The sequence below is a fragment of the Colobus angolensis genome, unplaced genomic scaffold (genome assembly GCF_000951035.1).
Source record: "Colobus angolensis palliatus isolate OR3802 unplaced genomic scaffold, Cang.pa_1.0 Scaffold38, whole genome shotgun sequence".
NCBI classification, from domain to species: domain Eukaryota; kingdom Metazoa; phylum Chordata; class Mammalia; order Primates; family Cercopithecidae; genus Colobus; species Colobus angolensis.
This window is the reverse complement of record NW_012117154.1, coordinates 7,251,597-7,266,142: the sequence shown is the minus strand read 5'-3', so window position 1 is coordinate 7,266,142 and position 14,546 is coordinate 7,251,597. Positions and strand designations below refer to the sequence as shown.

The 14,546-nt window shown below is 45.4% G+C and overlaps 1 protein-coding gene across 1 annotated transcript in view; it reads right to left on the bottom strand.

Annotated features, from left to right (window-relative positions):
* The window catches only part of RRP1B (ribosomal RNA processing 1B), a 37,682-nt gene that overhangs the window by 17,960 nt on the left and 5,176 nt on the right, over positions 1 to 14,546 (bottom strand). Inside the window, exons 2-8 of the mRNA XM_011954125.1 lie at positions 8,817 to 8,899; positions 6,390 to 6,447; positions 4,823 to 4,908; positions 4,091 to 4,152; positions 3,623 to 3,752; positions 2,167 to 2,231; positions 1,542 to 1,723 (exon numbers count right to left, since the gene is read on the bottom strand). Coding sequence (XP_011809515.1) covers positions 1,542 to 1,723; positions 2,167 to 2,231; positions 3,623 to 3,752; positions 4,091 to 4,152; positions 4,823 to 4,908; positions 6,390 to 6,447; positions 8,817 to 8,899 — 666 coding nt within the window. The remainder of the gene's footprint in view (positions 1 to 1,541; positions 1,724 to 2,166; positions 2,232 to 3,622; positions 3,753 to 4,090; positions 4,153 to 4,822; positions 4,909 to 6,389; positions 6,448 to 8,816; positions 8,900 to 14,546) is intronic.

Genomic DNA, 14,546 nt, shown 5'->3' with positions numbered 1-14,546 from the left:
CCGGCTAGTTTTTGTATTTTTAGTAGAGACAGGGTTTCACCGTGTTAGCCAGGATGGTCTCGATCTCCTGACCTCGTGATCCACCTGTCTCGGCCTCCCAAAGTGCTGGGATTACAGGCTTGAGCCACCGCACCCGGCCCAGTATGGAGATTCTTAAAGAACTAAAGGTAGATCTATCATTGATCCAGCAATTCCACTGCCGAGTATCTACCCAGAGGAAAAGAAGTCCCTATATGAAAAAGACACTTACACACGCATGTTTATAGCAGCACAATCCACAGCTGTGAGAACATGGAACTGGCCTGAATGCCCATTCATCAGTAAGTGGATAAAGAAAATGTGGTATATATACCGTGGAATACTACTCAGCCATAAAAAGGAATGAAATAATGGTATCCACAGCAACCTGGATAGAGTTGGAGACCACTATTCTAAGTGAAGTAACTCAGGAATGGAAAACCAAAATATTTTATGTTCTCACCTAAAAGTGGGAGCTAAGCTATGAGGATGCAAAGGCTGAAGAATGATACAATGGGCTTTGGGGACTCAGGGGAAAGGGTGGGAGGTGGGTGAGGGATAAAGACTACACATTGGGTACAGTGTACACTGCTCGGGTGACAGGTGTACCAGAATCTCAGCAATCACCACTAAAGAACTTATCCATGTAACCCAAACCACCTGTTCCCCCTAAATTATCAAAATAAATAAAATAACCTTTTATGAAAAAAAAATAAAAGCACAAATAAACGTTTAAAAACAAATCAGATGCACAACTATTATATAGCCATAATAATTAAAGAAAACCCAAACAACAAATCAGGTTCCTTCTCCACAGAGTTGGTGCCGTGCTTTAAAAAACACATATATATGTATATTAATTTTCCTTTGGTCCTTAGTTTTTAGGAACTTTGCTTTTAAATGGTTATATAACACTTCAAAAGCAGGTAAACTGTGACCTAACCATTCCTCTCATTTTGTGCATTCAGATAAAGCACTGAGAATTTGGATGGGTCTGCAACTTCAAAAGCATATTCTACCTTAAGTCTGCAGACACAAAACAGTAGTAAGAATGATGCCAGTCCACAGCGGGCATGTAAACATCCCAAGAAAAAGAACCTTGAAGGAAGTCGTGAGTTGAGAAAGGACAGCCACAGAAACAAGCATACGTCCCTCGAGTAACCTGTAGGAATGAGGCCACGCTAAGGTGTTGAAATACGTCAAACAAAACAACAAAGCAAACAAAAAGCACCAGAAAGCACTAGCAGTGACAATGTAAAATCCTTGAGGACAGTCCTGAGATCCTGGGAGGTACAGAAATATGTGTATGCCACATGGGACAGGTCTCAGGTCTCCCTACAGCCCCGCTAGGCACCCTCCAGGCACAAAGAACCTACCTCTGCTGCTTTTCTTGGGAAGGGCTGAGGCAGAGTCATCAACTCTAGGCTGCCTTCAGTAAGATGCCAACAAATATATTACAAACTGTTTGTCTGAGGAGGATTTTACCAGAAAGAAAGCTAGACTGACCAAGAACATCCTCCTACCTGTCTTCTTTTTACTGACAGCTCTTCTCATGGACACCTCATTTTCAGGTATCTCCTCAGCAGAGAGGTCACCATCGCCCACTTTTGTCTTCTGTTCCCCCATCGTCTCCTCAGGCACAAAAGGAGACTGATCGACGATAGCTTCGAAGACGCCGCGAGCTATGGTCTGCACCAGGGTGTGGCTGCGGGTAGAAGCACAGCGAAGAGCATGTGATGAGAACAAGCGGCCTGGCCGTCTGGCTTCAGGAGCGCAGAGGGAAGCCCTGCACACGCGGCTGCGGTCTGGAGTGGCCCCTCCGGGCCAGCAAGCATCTGCGAGGAACTGCCTAAGTGCCACCCGACAGGCATGGGACGCCCAGCAGTCAGATCTTTGGGCGTGGGAGGGCATTCTTGGAATGAGTGAGTCAAATACTGAAGCTAGAAGAGCCAAATCACTGCTCAAAGCTTCAGCCGCCTTCTCCAGCTGCTCTCTGCTGTGAAGCAGTGTCCTGGGTACCCTGCGCCAAGATGCACGATGGCAAGCAAATCCCCATGAGCAAGTGCCCGGAGCAGTGTGGACCAAGTGCCCGGAGCAGTGTGGACCAAGTGCCATGGAGCAGTGGGAACCAACATGGGGATCACTTACTCCTTAGTCTTCGCAGCGATCTTGCAGAATGGATCGATAAATTTGAGATTCTGATCTGCTAAAAGCTGTAGTTTAGAAAAAGGGAAAAATTGAGAAACAGCCTTGCCCTTCTTGACATGTCCTTGAAAAAGGGACCATTCACATCTTTGACAAAGGTGGAGTTAGACGAAGCAATGCCTGTCTCACACAGCCCCAAGGCGCCCCTAGGGAACGCCACAGAAGCCAGGAGCCAGGCTGAAGATCGAGGCCGCCCTCCAGCTACTTGGTATCTCAGTGCAGTGGCTGGAGAAAGGCACCCAGCCCAACCTGCACGATCGTATCTGCCCAACATACAGAACAAGGGTGCCCAATCCTGTGACTTCCCCGAGCCACGCTGGAAGAATTGTCCTGGGCCACACATAAAATACACAAACACTAACAATAGCTGATGAGCTAAAAATAAAATAAAATGCAAAAAAAAAAAAATCTCATAATATTTTAAGGAAGTTTATGAATTTGTGTTGGGCCACATTCAAAGCTGCCCTGGCGGCCGGATGCAGTGGCTCAAGCGTGTAATCCCAGCACTTTGGGAGGCCGAGACGGGCGGATCACAAGGTCAGGAGATCGAGTCCATCCTGGCTAACACAGTGAAACCCCATCTCTACTAAAAAATACAAAAAAACTAGCCAGGCGAGGTGGCGGGCGCCTGTAGTCCCAGCTACTCGGGAGGCTGAGGCAGGAGAATGGCGTGAACCCGGGAGGCGGAGCTTGCAGTGAGCTGCGATCCGGCCACTGCACTCCAGCCTGGGCAACAGAGCGAGACTCCGTCCCAAAAAAAAAAAAAAAAAAAACAAAGCTGCCCTGGGCCCCATGCAGCTCTCAGGCGGCAGGCTGGATAAACCTGACACAGGACATACGTACACTTCCTCTACAAGAGGGGTCACAGGGACAGTGCCTCCACGTGTGAGACAAAAGAATTATTGTTTTGAATATAACATATTTTCTTTTAATTAAAAAAAAACCTGTTCCCTGCAAAACATCTGTGAAAGGAAAGCAAAATCTGTGCATATTCCCACATCCAGAGAATGATCTGCATACTAAAAAATGTATGTTTCCTTTCCAGCCTTTTGTCTCTTTATGAGTATATACCTTAAAAATGTCTGCCATTTGCATAGCTTTTCCTACAGCTTTATAAAGCTCCCTAGATCCTGAGCACTCCCCCGTGTTAGTGAGTTCTTCATTGGAGTCTGTAGCTTGCTTTCAATTCTATTTTACAGGTAAGACTGTCATGTACATCCTCAGTGCACAAATCCCGCCCCACCAGCTGCTTAGGACCCATTCCCAGACAGGACTGAAGCAATTCACACTGCTACAGTCGCCGGTCATGCGAAGTGCCACCCCACAGCAATTCACTGGCAACTACTGCAAACACTGGTGGCCCTCTCACCCCATGGGCAGCCTGTCGGCAGCTGCTTACCTCCTTCCCCCCAACTTTGGAGAGTTCATCCAGGTAAATATCAATGAAGTGGAATCTCACTCCATTAGGAGACTGACTCTCAGGACACAGGATCTCCTTCATCAGGACATCCAAGAAAACCTTGATTCGGCTAAAGAACCAAACACATGCTTCTGTTAATGACAGTACGCCAACACTTCTCACTTCCCAAAGAGAAACAAAAATACTCCGGTCTGGTACTTACATAGCATAACAATCAATGCAAGACTGAAATCATTTTAAAAGGAAAAAAGCAATCACTTAAATCAGTATAAGATGTTAATTGTCATATATACTTAACTATTTTATGCCTTCTACTGGATTTCAATTCTCTGTAGGTAACAATACATCGAGCGTCTCATGGTATTCTACAAGTTCAGAAAACTTGAGACACTCTACTACCTTTTAAGTTTTAAGGCTACCAGATGCTAACTCGAATAGTTTACTGACCTTTCCTCCCAGCTGTTTCGCTTTAAGACTTCAAAGGACTGCCTCAGGACCAGACGAATCAGCTAAAGATAGGCAATTTTTGTAAAAAAAAAAAAAAAAAAGGAAAGGTAAGAAATATTTATTAGCTCAGCAGAATGAGGGGACCAATGAAATTGGTACAGCCTGGTTCCCAAAAGTAAAAAAATATTCACAACACTCATATTTAACTTCTAGATCAAAACACATATTCAAAGCCAGGAGCAGTGGCTCATGCCTGTAACCCCAGCATTTTGGGAGGCTGAGGTGGGCAGATCATTTGAGGTCAGGAGTTCAAGACCACCCTGGCCAACATGGCAAACTCTTATCTCTACTAAAAATAGAAAAATTAGCTGGGTGTGGTGGCGGGCGTCTGTAGTCCCAGCTACTCAGGAGGCCAAGGCATGAGAATCACCAGAACCCAGGAGGTGGAGGTCGCAGTGAGCTGAGATCGTGCCACTGCACTCCAGCCTGGGGAACAGAGCGAGAGAGACTCTGTCTCAAAAAATACCCAACATATTCACTAACGCTCCCCAAACTCATCCTTAAGGGCTGCAAAAGCTAAAACAGAGAAGCTTTCCAGGACACATTCAAATTCTTCCTTCACACTAAGCCTGTGGCTTGTTTTGCTTCACAAATAAACCTTTCCATTGCTTTTAAGATAAAGGACATTCTTTTCTTCCCCGGAGTTTTTGAAGTAACTGTGGCAGATCTTACCATATAGTATTTGTCCAGGCGCAGCCTGTCTATTCCTTTCCATTCTCGATTCATGGTTTGCCAAAAGGTCTGAATGAACAGGTGTTCTGCAGTGAACAAAAGGCTCTAAATACTTGGCTTCCACATCAACATATTAACATATAGCAAGAAAATAACGAAGAGGAACAAACTAGCATTATTTATTATTCACTTTTCTCAGTAATTCTTGGGCAGCAAGAAAATGTTTAATGATTAAAAATAATCATTTCTTTTACATTTATTTTTAAACATCACTTGGACTGTGTAGATCTTTTACTTTTTAATTTTTTAATTTTTGAGACGGGGTCCCACTCTGTGGCCCAGGCTGGAGTGCAATGGCGAGATCTCAGCTCATTGCAACCTCTGCCTCCTGGGTTCAAGTCATTCTCCTGCCTCAGCCTCCCCAGTAGCTGGGATTACAGGTGAGCACCACCACACCTGGCTAATCTTCATATTTTTAGTAAAGACGATGTTTAACCATGTTGGCCAGGCTGGTCTCAAACTCCTGACCTCAGGTGATCCATCCACCTTGGCCTCCCAAAGTGCTGGGATTACAGGCATGAGCCACCGCGCCTGGCCTTGATCTTTTGCATTTAAATAAAAACAGAATAATAGGAAGGGCTGGCAACCTTTTAATGTTAGATTTGAATGCTCTCTGGAGCATTTTTCCTTTACCCACTGCAAAGCCATGTTCCTTTTAAAATAAAAAGATTCCTTGTTCTACTTCTAGTGACTCTTCCTACTGCATTGGTACCTAACAATCAGTCCAAAACCATTAATTCTGACACGTATATAATCCATATAGAAACTCATATTTTTGTCTGATGAGAGGTGTCGTCTGGGTGAGCTACAGCACAAAGCACTCAATTTTTCTCTTCTGACCCACAAAACTGGCACTTTTTTATTCAAAAATAATTTTTGTTGATTTTTTGGTTTTCTTTCTTTGTGCACAATTCTTTTTTCATCTTTGCAAATCTATTATATATCATATGTAGAATTTTGTTCAATATGAGTCAGTTAATATTCAGAGCATCACTGGGGGTTGTTAAAATCATTAGGATGGTTTTCCGAAGAGCGTTAAGCAGAACAAACGAAGTCTGCTGCCTTTTTCTTCCTTTGTAAGCAATCAATGCCTGACACAGAAGCGCCCTAACTAATTTCTTTTCTCTTTGGTTGAGACACCAGGAGTGGTGTCTTCTGTGTACTTATTTACTACCAGTGACAGCTCTGTTCTTGGGGAAGATGAACCTGGCATCCAGAGGTCACCATGGACCCTGCATCTGGCTCTCCAGGCTGCAAGTTAAAGTAACTCAGAATTTGAAGATTCTGGAGGATTATTTCTAGAAGCATTTTCTGAAATCTCTGAGATGTCAAATCGATTCTCCCCAAGACACTTCGCCCTCTCACCAAGTCAATGACTAAGTTTATCACAGCTTTTAAAAACAGGAACGGCTTGCCCACTGACATCTATACAATACCGGCACAAGGTTCCCATTAAACTAGCACGTCGGAAAACTTGGAAGGAAGGAGAAGAAACAACAGGACTCACGAGCTGCTGAGTTGTTAACAGCGTGGACTAGCTGTGCGATGGTGTTGGCGAGCTCTTCCTGCAGAGGTGGGGTTGGGGAGAAAAATGGGGGTTATTGTGGGCCAACATGAGATGCTCGTGCCGCGGCCTACTTCCTCCTCCCACTTCTGCTGGCGGGAAGGTCTGCGCCTCTTGTCACTTCCACTAAGAAGTATGTATCCGAATATCTGAATTTTATCAAACGTGTAATTTCCAATACTGATGGACTATTATGCTAACTTGGTATGTCTGCAAGAACTGTGTTAAGCTACATGTTTAAAAAAGCATCTCTAGTTATCAGTTCAAATGAACTAGAGATTAAATAATTTAGTTATCAGTTCTTGGCTTTATAACTATATCTGGCCACGTGCGGTTGCTCATGCCTGTAATTCCAGCACTTTGGGAGGCCGAGGCAGGTGGATCACCTGAGGTCAGGAGTTCAAGACCAGCCTGACCAAGATGGCACCCCTACAGCTCTATTAAAACTTCAAAAATTAGCCAGGCGTGCTGGCGTGTGCCTCTAGTTCCAGCTACTCGGGAGGCTGGGACAGAATTGCTTGAACTCGGAGGTAGAAGATGCAGTGAGCCAAGATCGTGCCATTGCACTCTAGCCTGGGCCACAGAGAGAGACTCTGTCTCAAAACAACAACCAAAAAACCCACATCTAAGCTGGGCATGGCAGCTCATGCCCGTAATGGGAGCCCGAGCACTTTGGCAGGCCAAGGCAGGTGGATCGCTCGAGTCTAGGAGTTCAACGCTAGCCTAGGCAACACAATGAGATCCAGTCCCTACAAAAAAATACAAAAATTAGCCAGGCACGGAGGCATGCACCTGTAGTCCCAGCTAGTCGGGTGGCTGAGGCAGGAGGATCAGCTGAGCAACAGGGAGGCTGGGGCTGTAGTGAGCCATGATTGCACCACTGCACTTCAGCCTGGGCAACAGAATGAGACTGTCAAAAAAACAACAACAAAAAAAAAACCAAAAATAAAAACAAACAAAAACAAAAACAAACAAAAAAACCACTTCATCATAATCCCAGAAATCCTGTGAAACACAAAGACAGCAGGGCAGACCCCACAGAGGTTAGATGCTGGGATCACTGCACACCATGGGAAAGGCCTCCCCCCGCCTGGTCAGAGACAAGGTGGAACGTGAAGGTAAACCCAGCCTTCTGGGCTCTGTCCTGGGTGAAGGGGTCCCTGGAAAAGCATGCTCTGCTGAGGTGCAGCAGGCTCACTCTGGGGAGATGCCCCCTGTTCCTGAGGTTCCGTGAGAAAAGCACACTCCTCATCGGTCTCACTCACACGGCACCCGGTCTGTTTTCCTTTGTGGGAGAATGAGGTTCCTGTCCGTTGGTTTTCTTCCTCCACTAAAGCTGTTGGTTGTTACTTCTGAATGTAATATAGAAATATTTTGCCCTGCTCCTACTCAAAATATGTTCAGTAAAATAAAAATAAATTAAAACAAGTTATTACGCAGCATGGCAGAAATGGCAAGGCTGCACGTTAAAACCCAGAGAAGTAAAATCTTGCCCTGGGGACTTGTCATCTGCATCAGAGACTTGCAAGCACTTCTCCTCAAGGCTGGTTCTTCTACCTCAGGAGTGTCCAGTCTTTTGCCTCCCCTGAGCCACACTGGAAGAACTGTCTTGGGCCACACACAGAACACACTAACACTAATGATAGTGATGAGCTTAAAAAAAAAAATCTCACAAGGTCCTAAGAAAGTTTACGAATTTGTGTTGGGCTGCATTCAAAGCTGTCCTGGGCCGCATGTGGCTCGCGGGTAGACAAGCTTCCTCTACCTCTACAGAGGCAGATCTGATCTACATTTATGGGTCAGAACAAAGCTTTTAAAAAGTGAAAGTCACTTCTTTAGTGTTGGCTTTGGTGGTGGGCTCAGCAGGCCCTGCAGAGAGAGACTGAGCCTGCTGCATGTTTGGATGACTGCGCAGGCAACTCGGCTTTAACAGGGAGGCTTTCGCGGAGCGCCTACCGCCTGCTCTCCATGGAACCCGAAGCCCAGCGAAGCGGCTGCCTTGTCCTGGGTTTCACAGGGTCTTCACTAGTTAGTGCTCCTGTCATGCCATCCTTGACCACAAAAAATAAACTTACCAGAAGAGAGAAACTTTAAGTAATGTAAAACCTAGCACGGAACCTATGAAATTTTACAGAGAAATAGTAAATTGACAACGAATGCACATCTTTCATTTTATTTGAAAAGACAATTCACCCAACTGCGTTGACACTGCATCCCTTTCTGTACGGACAAGAGGTAAGAAAATGACTCCTTGAAGCATGACCGTCAGTGTGCATCAGTGTATTGGGGGACTGGCACAGCGTGAGTGCTCAAGTCTCTTATCCAGACACAGCAAGAACCAGGGAGCATGACAAAGGGAACGCATGTTACCTGTAGAAGGGGTTCATCCTGCACCCACATGCAGTAGAAGAGCCCCTTCCAGATTTTTAGAAGTTCTTCCTGACTGAAACCTCCTGGAAGGCAAAACAGCACAAACATCTTAGAATCTATGCATCTCCTTTCTTAAAGTTTAGAAAGTAGTGAAGTATCACATACATTTTAATTCTCTTTCATTTGCACGTCTTTTTAAAAAATGGAAGTAAACATTTTGTTATTATTATAAAAGAAACACAAATAAATTACTACTGTACCTGCAGCTTTATCAGCTACAGGGTAGGGTGGCAGTGGTGGCCTGGCCTCAGCGTGAGGAAGCCAATGTCATCACAACACAAAATTCATGAACAAAGCGGCCACTTAGGAAATCAGCTCCCCTTCAAGGCCCTCCCTGCCCACCACGTGCAGCCATCCTGCACACTGACATTTTCGCTGGTCTTGTGAAGTAAAACTGCAAATCTTACAAGAGATGCGGGGGATTTGCTTATATGAAGCCCCAGCAAAGGGCAGCCCCACTTCCGAGGAACAGAAAACCAGCCAGGCTGAGGACACAGGAGCTCCGAACAGTACATCTGAAAGTCAAAGGCCTAGGAAAGGGCCTGGGGACGCTGACACTACTTTGGAACATTTTTGCAAAAATGACCTTTTAAGGATCCTAGTATGAGGTCGAAAGTGGCTGCCTCCCAATCACCCTCCCTGTAACGGTGATCATTTACTGCGGCATCACCAGGGTTGGCTTTGTTCTGACTCTAGCTGCTTAGGGATCTACCTCTGCCTTCACGATCTATAACTAAATGACCAGTCTCGTTCAGCCTTAGACCTCCTGAGTAGATCCCAGGTGTCATAAAGTATTTGCTGACTGACATAAAGAATCACAAAATGATAAGGTAGGTGTACACTCCTGGAGTTTCCGAGCCCATGGACCATGAAATTAGAACACAAACAGAAACCTCAAGTCTTGCTGTGTGTTAAAATTGGTCTTTATGAGGATTTTACTAGGAGATCCTAGGAGAAATCTTTTGGAGCAACAAAGTGCTATAAATTAGATGAATGCAAACAAATATTTAGAATCAATGTGATCTTAATACTCCAAAAGATGCTTAAAAAGTGACAAAAAGGGTTGGGCACAGTGGCTCACGCCTGTAATCCCAGGACTTTGGGAGGCCAAGGTGGGCGGATCACGAGGTCAGAAGTTTGAGACCATCTTGGCTAACACAGTGAAACCACATCTCCACTAAAAATAAAAAAAATTAGCCAGGCGTGATGGCGGGCACCTGTAGTCCTAGCTACTCTGGAGGCTGAGGCAGGAGAATGGCGTGACCCCAGGAGGTGGAGGTTGCAGTGAGCCTAGATTGTGCCACTGCACTCCAGCCTGGGCAACAGAGCGAGACTTTGTCTCTTAAAAAAAAAAAAAAAAAAAAGTGACAAAAAGACCTTTTTTGATGGACCAAAGTTTATTTAGTGTATTCAGAGTGCATTTACCTTAATTTATAGGTATTGATTTCCACTTTACTAAAGGTCTTTCTTCCATCAACAATTTTATAATGGTACATTTTGATTTTTTTTTTTTTTGGGACAGAATCTTGCTCTGTTGCCCAGGCTGGAGTGCAGTGGCACAATCTAGGCTCACTGCAACCTCCACCTCCTGGGGTCAAGCGATTCTCCCGCCTCACCCTCAAGAGTAGTTGGGATTATAGGCGTGCGCCACCACACCTGGCTAATTTTTTGTATTTTTAGTGGAGACAGGGTTTCACCAAGTTGGCCAGGCTGGTCCAGAACTCCTGACCTCAGGTGATCCACTGGCCTCTGCCTCCCAAAGTGCTGGGATTACTGGTGTGAGCCACCACGCCCGGCCTGCATTTTGATTCTCATAGTTTTCCATGTAAAACCAAGATATCAGAAACTAACATTAAACTAGTTTATTCAAGTATATTTCCTTTCGCAGTTGGAGAGAAGATGTACCAACTGGTTCTCTTGCCCTCTTGTTATGAACAAATCACGCTTGGGGATCCTCACACGGCTAATGTAAGTATGGTATGAGTGATAACCCCAGTAGAGCTGAGCCAACTGTGGTCATGATTGCAATAACTTTTTTTCTTGGTCACAGTGACCTGTATTTATATTTAATCATGTTCAAAGACCACATATATTCCCAGTGAATTAAAGGCTTTGGGCAAGGATCATAAACGGCTGCTAAAACATTAGATGAAAAGATATTACCCAGGCGTGGCGGCTCACTTGTGCTCAGGAGTTTGAGACCAGCCTGGGCAACACAGCAAAACCCAGTCTCTACAACACTGTACTCCAGCTGGGCAACAGAGCAAGACCCTGTCTTAAACACACACACACAGACGCACACGCACACACCCCAACAACAAAACCAAAAAATTGGCAGGGCATGGTGGCATGTGCCTGCAGTCCCAAGCACTCAGGTGGCTGAGGTGAGAGAATGACCTGAGTCCAGGAATTTGAGGCTGCAGTAAGCTATAATCGTGCCACTGCACTCCAACCTGGGCAACAGAGCAACTCTGTCTTACAAACCAACCAACCAACCAACAAACAAACAGTATTAAGAAACTTGAAAATGGATGTGTCAGACCATCAACACCCAAACCCACTGACCGATCATTAACATGCACAGGCAATCACTCATCAGATGCCAGAGGTGATGCCGACAGGAAGAACGCTGCACCAACCTGTGAAGTATTCTTACAAAAGTAAAACAAAACAAAAAAACAAAAACCCAACTGTGTCAAATCTTAACTATTAATACTAGTTTATAGGAAATACAGGGGACAGAGGAACATGGTAAGTGAGACAACAGGACGCAGTCAACAAACCCCAAATATGTGAAACTCTACAAAGCATATGACCCATGTCCTCCAACAAATAAACTGTACAGAAAAAAAAAGATGGTAAGAACTGTTAGAATTTAAGAGCGTCTTGGCAGACATATTAAACAAATGCAACAGGTGGTCCTCATTTGGATTGGTCATAAAAAACATTTGAGATGATGAGAAAAACTGAACAGATTGGATATTTCATGCCATTAAGGTTTTTTTTTTTTTTTTTTAGACAGTCTCACTCTGTCACCCAGGCTGGAGTGCAATGGCGCAACCTTGGCTCCCTGCAACCTCTGCCGTCTGGGTTCAAGCAATTCTCCTGCCTCAGCCTCCCAAGTAGCTGGGATTACAGGGACCTGCCACCACGCCCAGGTATGTTTTGTAGTTTTTAGTAGAGACGGTGTTTTGCCATGTTGGCCAGGATGGTCTCAGTCTCTTGACCTCGTGATCCGCCCACCTCGGTCTCCCAAAGTGCTGGGATTACAGGCATGAAACAGCACGCCTGGCTGCCACACTAGTTTTAAGGGGGAAAGTGAAGCACAGCTTTGTGCAGGAGCTCAACTGCTGGGCCCAGAACCTTGTTTTTCTCCACTGCAACCTCTGCTGCCCCAAAGACTATCTCCATTCTCAGACAGGATCTACTTGTGTTACAAGGTGGCTGGGAGCAGGTACAGTGTATTCTCTTCAAGTCCAGTAAGGAGAGAGCTAGAGACTCCTAAGGACTGAGCAAGATTTTTACCTGCAGAGGGTCGCTTGGCTTTCCTTGAACCTGTCCGTGGCCAAGGGAATTCTGCTGCACTGGCGGAAGCCGCCTCCTCTCCATGTGGGGTAAGCCCCACCCAGACCACAGAGTCCCTCTGCACCCTGCTTGAAGGCGGAGAGCCTTGGAGAGGAATCACAATGTGGCTGCCCAGCAAGGACAAGGAGTGCCCTGAGCCTGACCCCACACAGTCACCTGGGTCCTTTAAATCCTCTTTTTGTGTTTAAGTTGATTAACGCTCCTGCCCTTCCAGTTACATCATTGTCTTAGTCTGCTGCATTGCTATAAAGGAATACCTGACGCTAAGAGGTTTATTTGGCTCGGGGCTCTGCAGGCTGTACAAGCATGGCTCCAGCATCTGCTTCCGGTGAGGACCTCAGGGAGCGTCTTGTCTTGGCTGGAGGGGAAGGGGAGTTGTCATGTCACATAGCAAGAGAGGAGGAAGGTGCCAGGCTCTTTAACAGTCAGATCACACAGGAATTAGGAGTGAGCACTCACTTAATCCCAGGAGAATGGCACCAAGATTCTCCATGAGACAGGAGAATCGCTAGAACCCAGGAGGCAGAGGTTTCAGTGAGCCAAGATCGCACCACTGCACTCCAGCCTGAGCGACACAGCGAGATTCCATCTCAAAAAATAAACAAATAAATAAATAAAATAAAATAACTCTAGCGTGGTGTGGATGCTCTGTCCAGTTGCAACTGAAAGAGTCCTAACTAATAAAAACAAGTTTATTGCAAAGAACCCTACCACCATCAAAGTGATATAATCACAAGCTTGTCTTGTTCCCTGCCTCCTGAATTCCAGGCTCTGAACCAGAGGGACTGATGCAACCTATCTGATGTGCATTTTTCCAGATCTTTCCTGTGCCTTTATTTACAGAACAGTTACATGTAGTGCAGAAAAGCACAGTTGTGTGTGTGACCTAAATGGCCTAATATTGTGTATTCTGGTCTTTCTCACTTAAAAACAGCACATTTATCTCCAGATGGTTTTGTAAGTAGACCATTGGGTCAAGCCAACGGTAAGTGATAATGTGGTCTGCCCAGATTCTACTATGGACAGTCCACACCTATAACAGGCAAAGGCACAGTATGATGCGCTACAGAGGCGAAAACAGTAGATTCTGCCAGTGACAACAGACCCTGAACAGTGGGCAGCAAAGTGGACTGGGTGAGTAACATGGGTTGGCTATGTCCCCACCCAAATCTCACCTTGAATTGTAATAATCCCCACATGTGGTGGGAGGGAACCAGTGGGAGGTAACTGAATCACGGGGATGGGTTTTCCTCATGCTGTTCTCATGAGAATGAGTAAGTCTCATGAGATCTAACGGTTTCATAAAGGGGAGCTCTCCCGCACATACCCTCTCACCCGGCTGCCAGGGATGACGTGCCTTTGCTTGGCTTTTCCTTTGCTGTCTGCCATGACTGTGAGGCCTCTCCAGCCATGTGGAACTGTGAGTCCGTTAAACCTCTTTCCTTTATAAATTACCCAGTATCCGGTGTGTCTTTATTAGCAGCGTAAGAACAGGCTAATACAATGAGAAAAGATATTCTGATTGTCTCTTTTCTAGGAGGCAACGCAGTAGCACGGAAACAAACCTTGGCTCAGGCCCCAGCTTCCTACCAACAAGTGCCCAGTATCAGAAAACTGTCAACTGACTTTTGGGCCTCAGTTCTACCACCTATACCATATGAAAGATTTATCGTTAGGGTCAAGCCCAAGACGTGTGAAACACTGTAAGGATAAAGCACTATTCAGTTGGTGAGATATTACAATAATAATTGTCTCACTTTCTATTCCTAGGGTCTATTTACATTTTGTTCCCTTTTCTCTTTTTCTTTTTTTTTTTTGAGATGGAGTTTTGTTCTTGTTGCCCAGGCTGCAGCGCAATGGTACGTTCTTGGCTAATTTTGTATTTTTAGTAGAGACGGAGTTTCTCCATGTTGGTCAGGCTGGTCTTGAACTCCTAACCTCAGGTGATCCACCCGCTTTGGCCTCCCAAAGTGTTGGGATTACAGGCGTGAGCCACCACGCCCGGCATTATTTGGTTCCCTTTTATTTTTTTTTTATTTTTTTTTTTTGAGACGGAGTTTTGCTCTGTCGCCTGAGCTGTAGTGC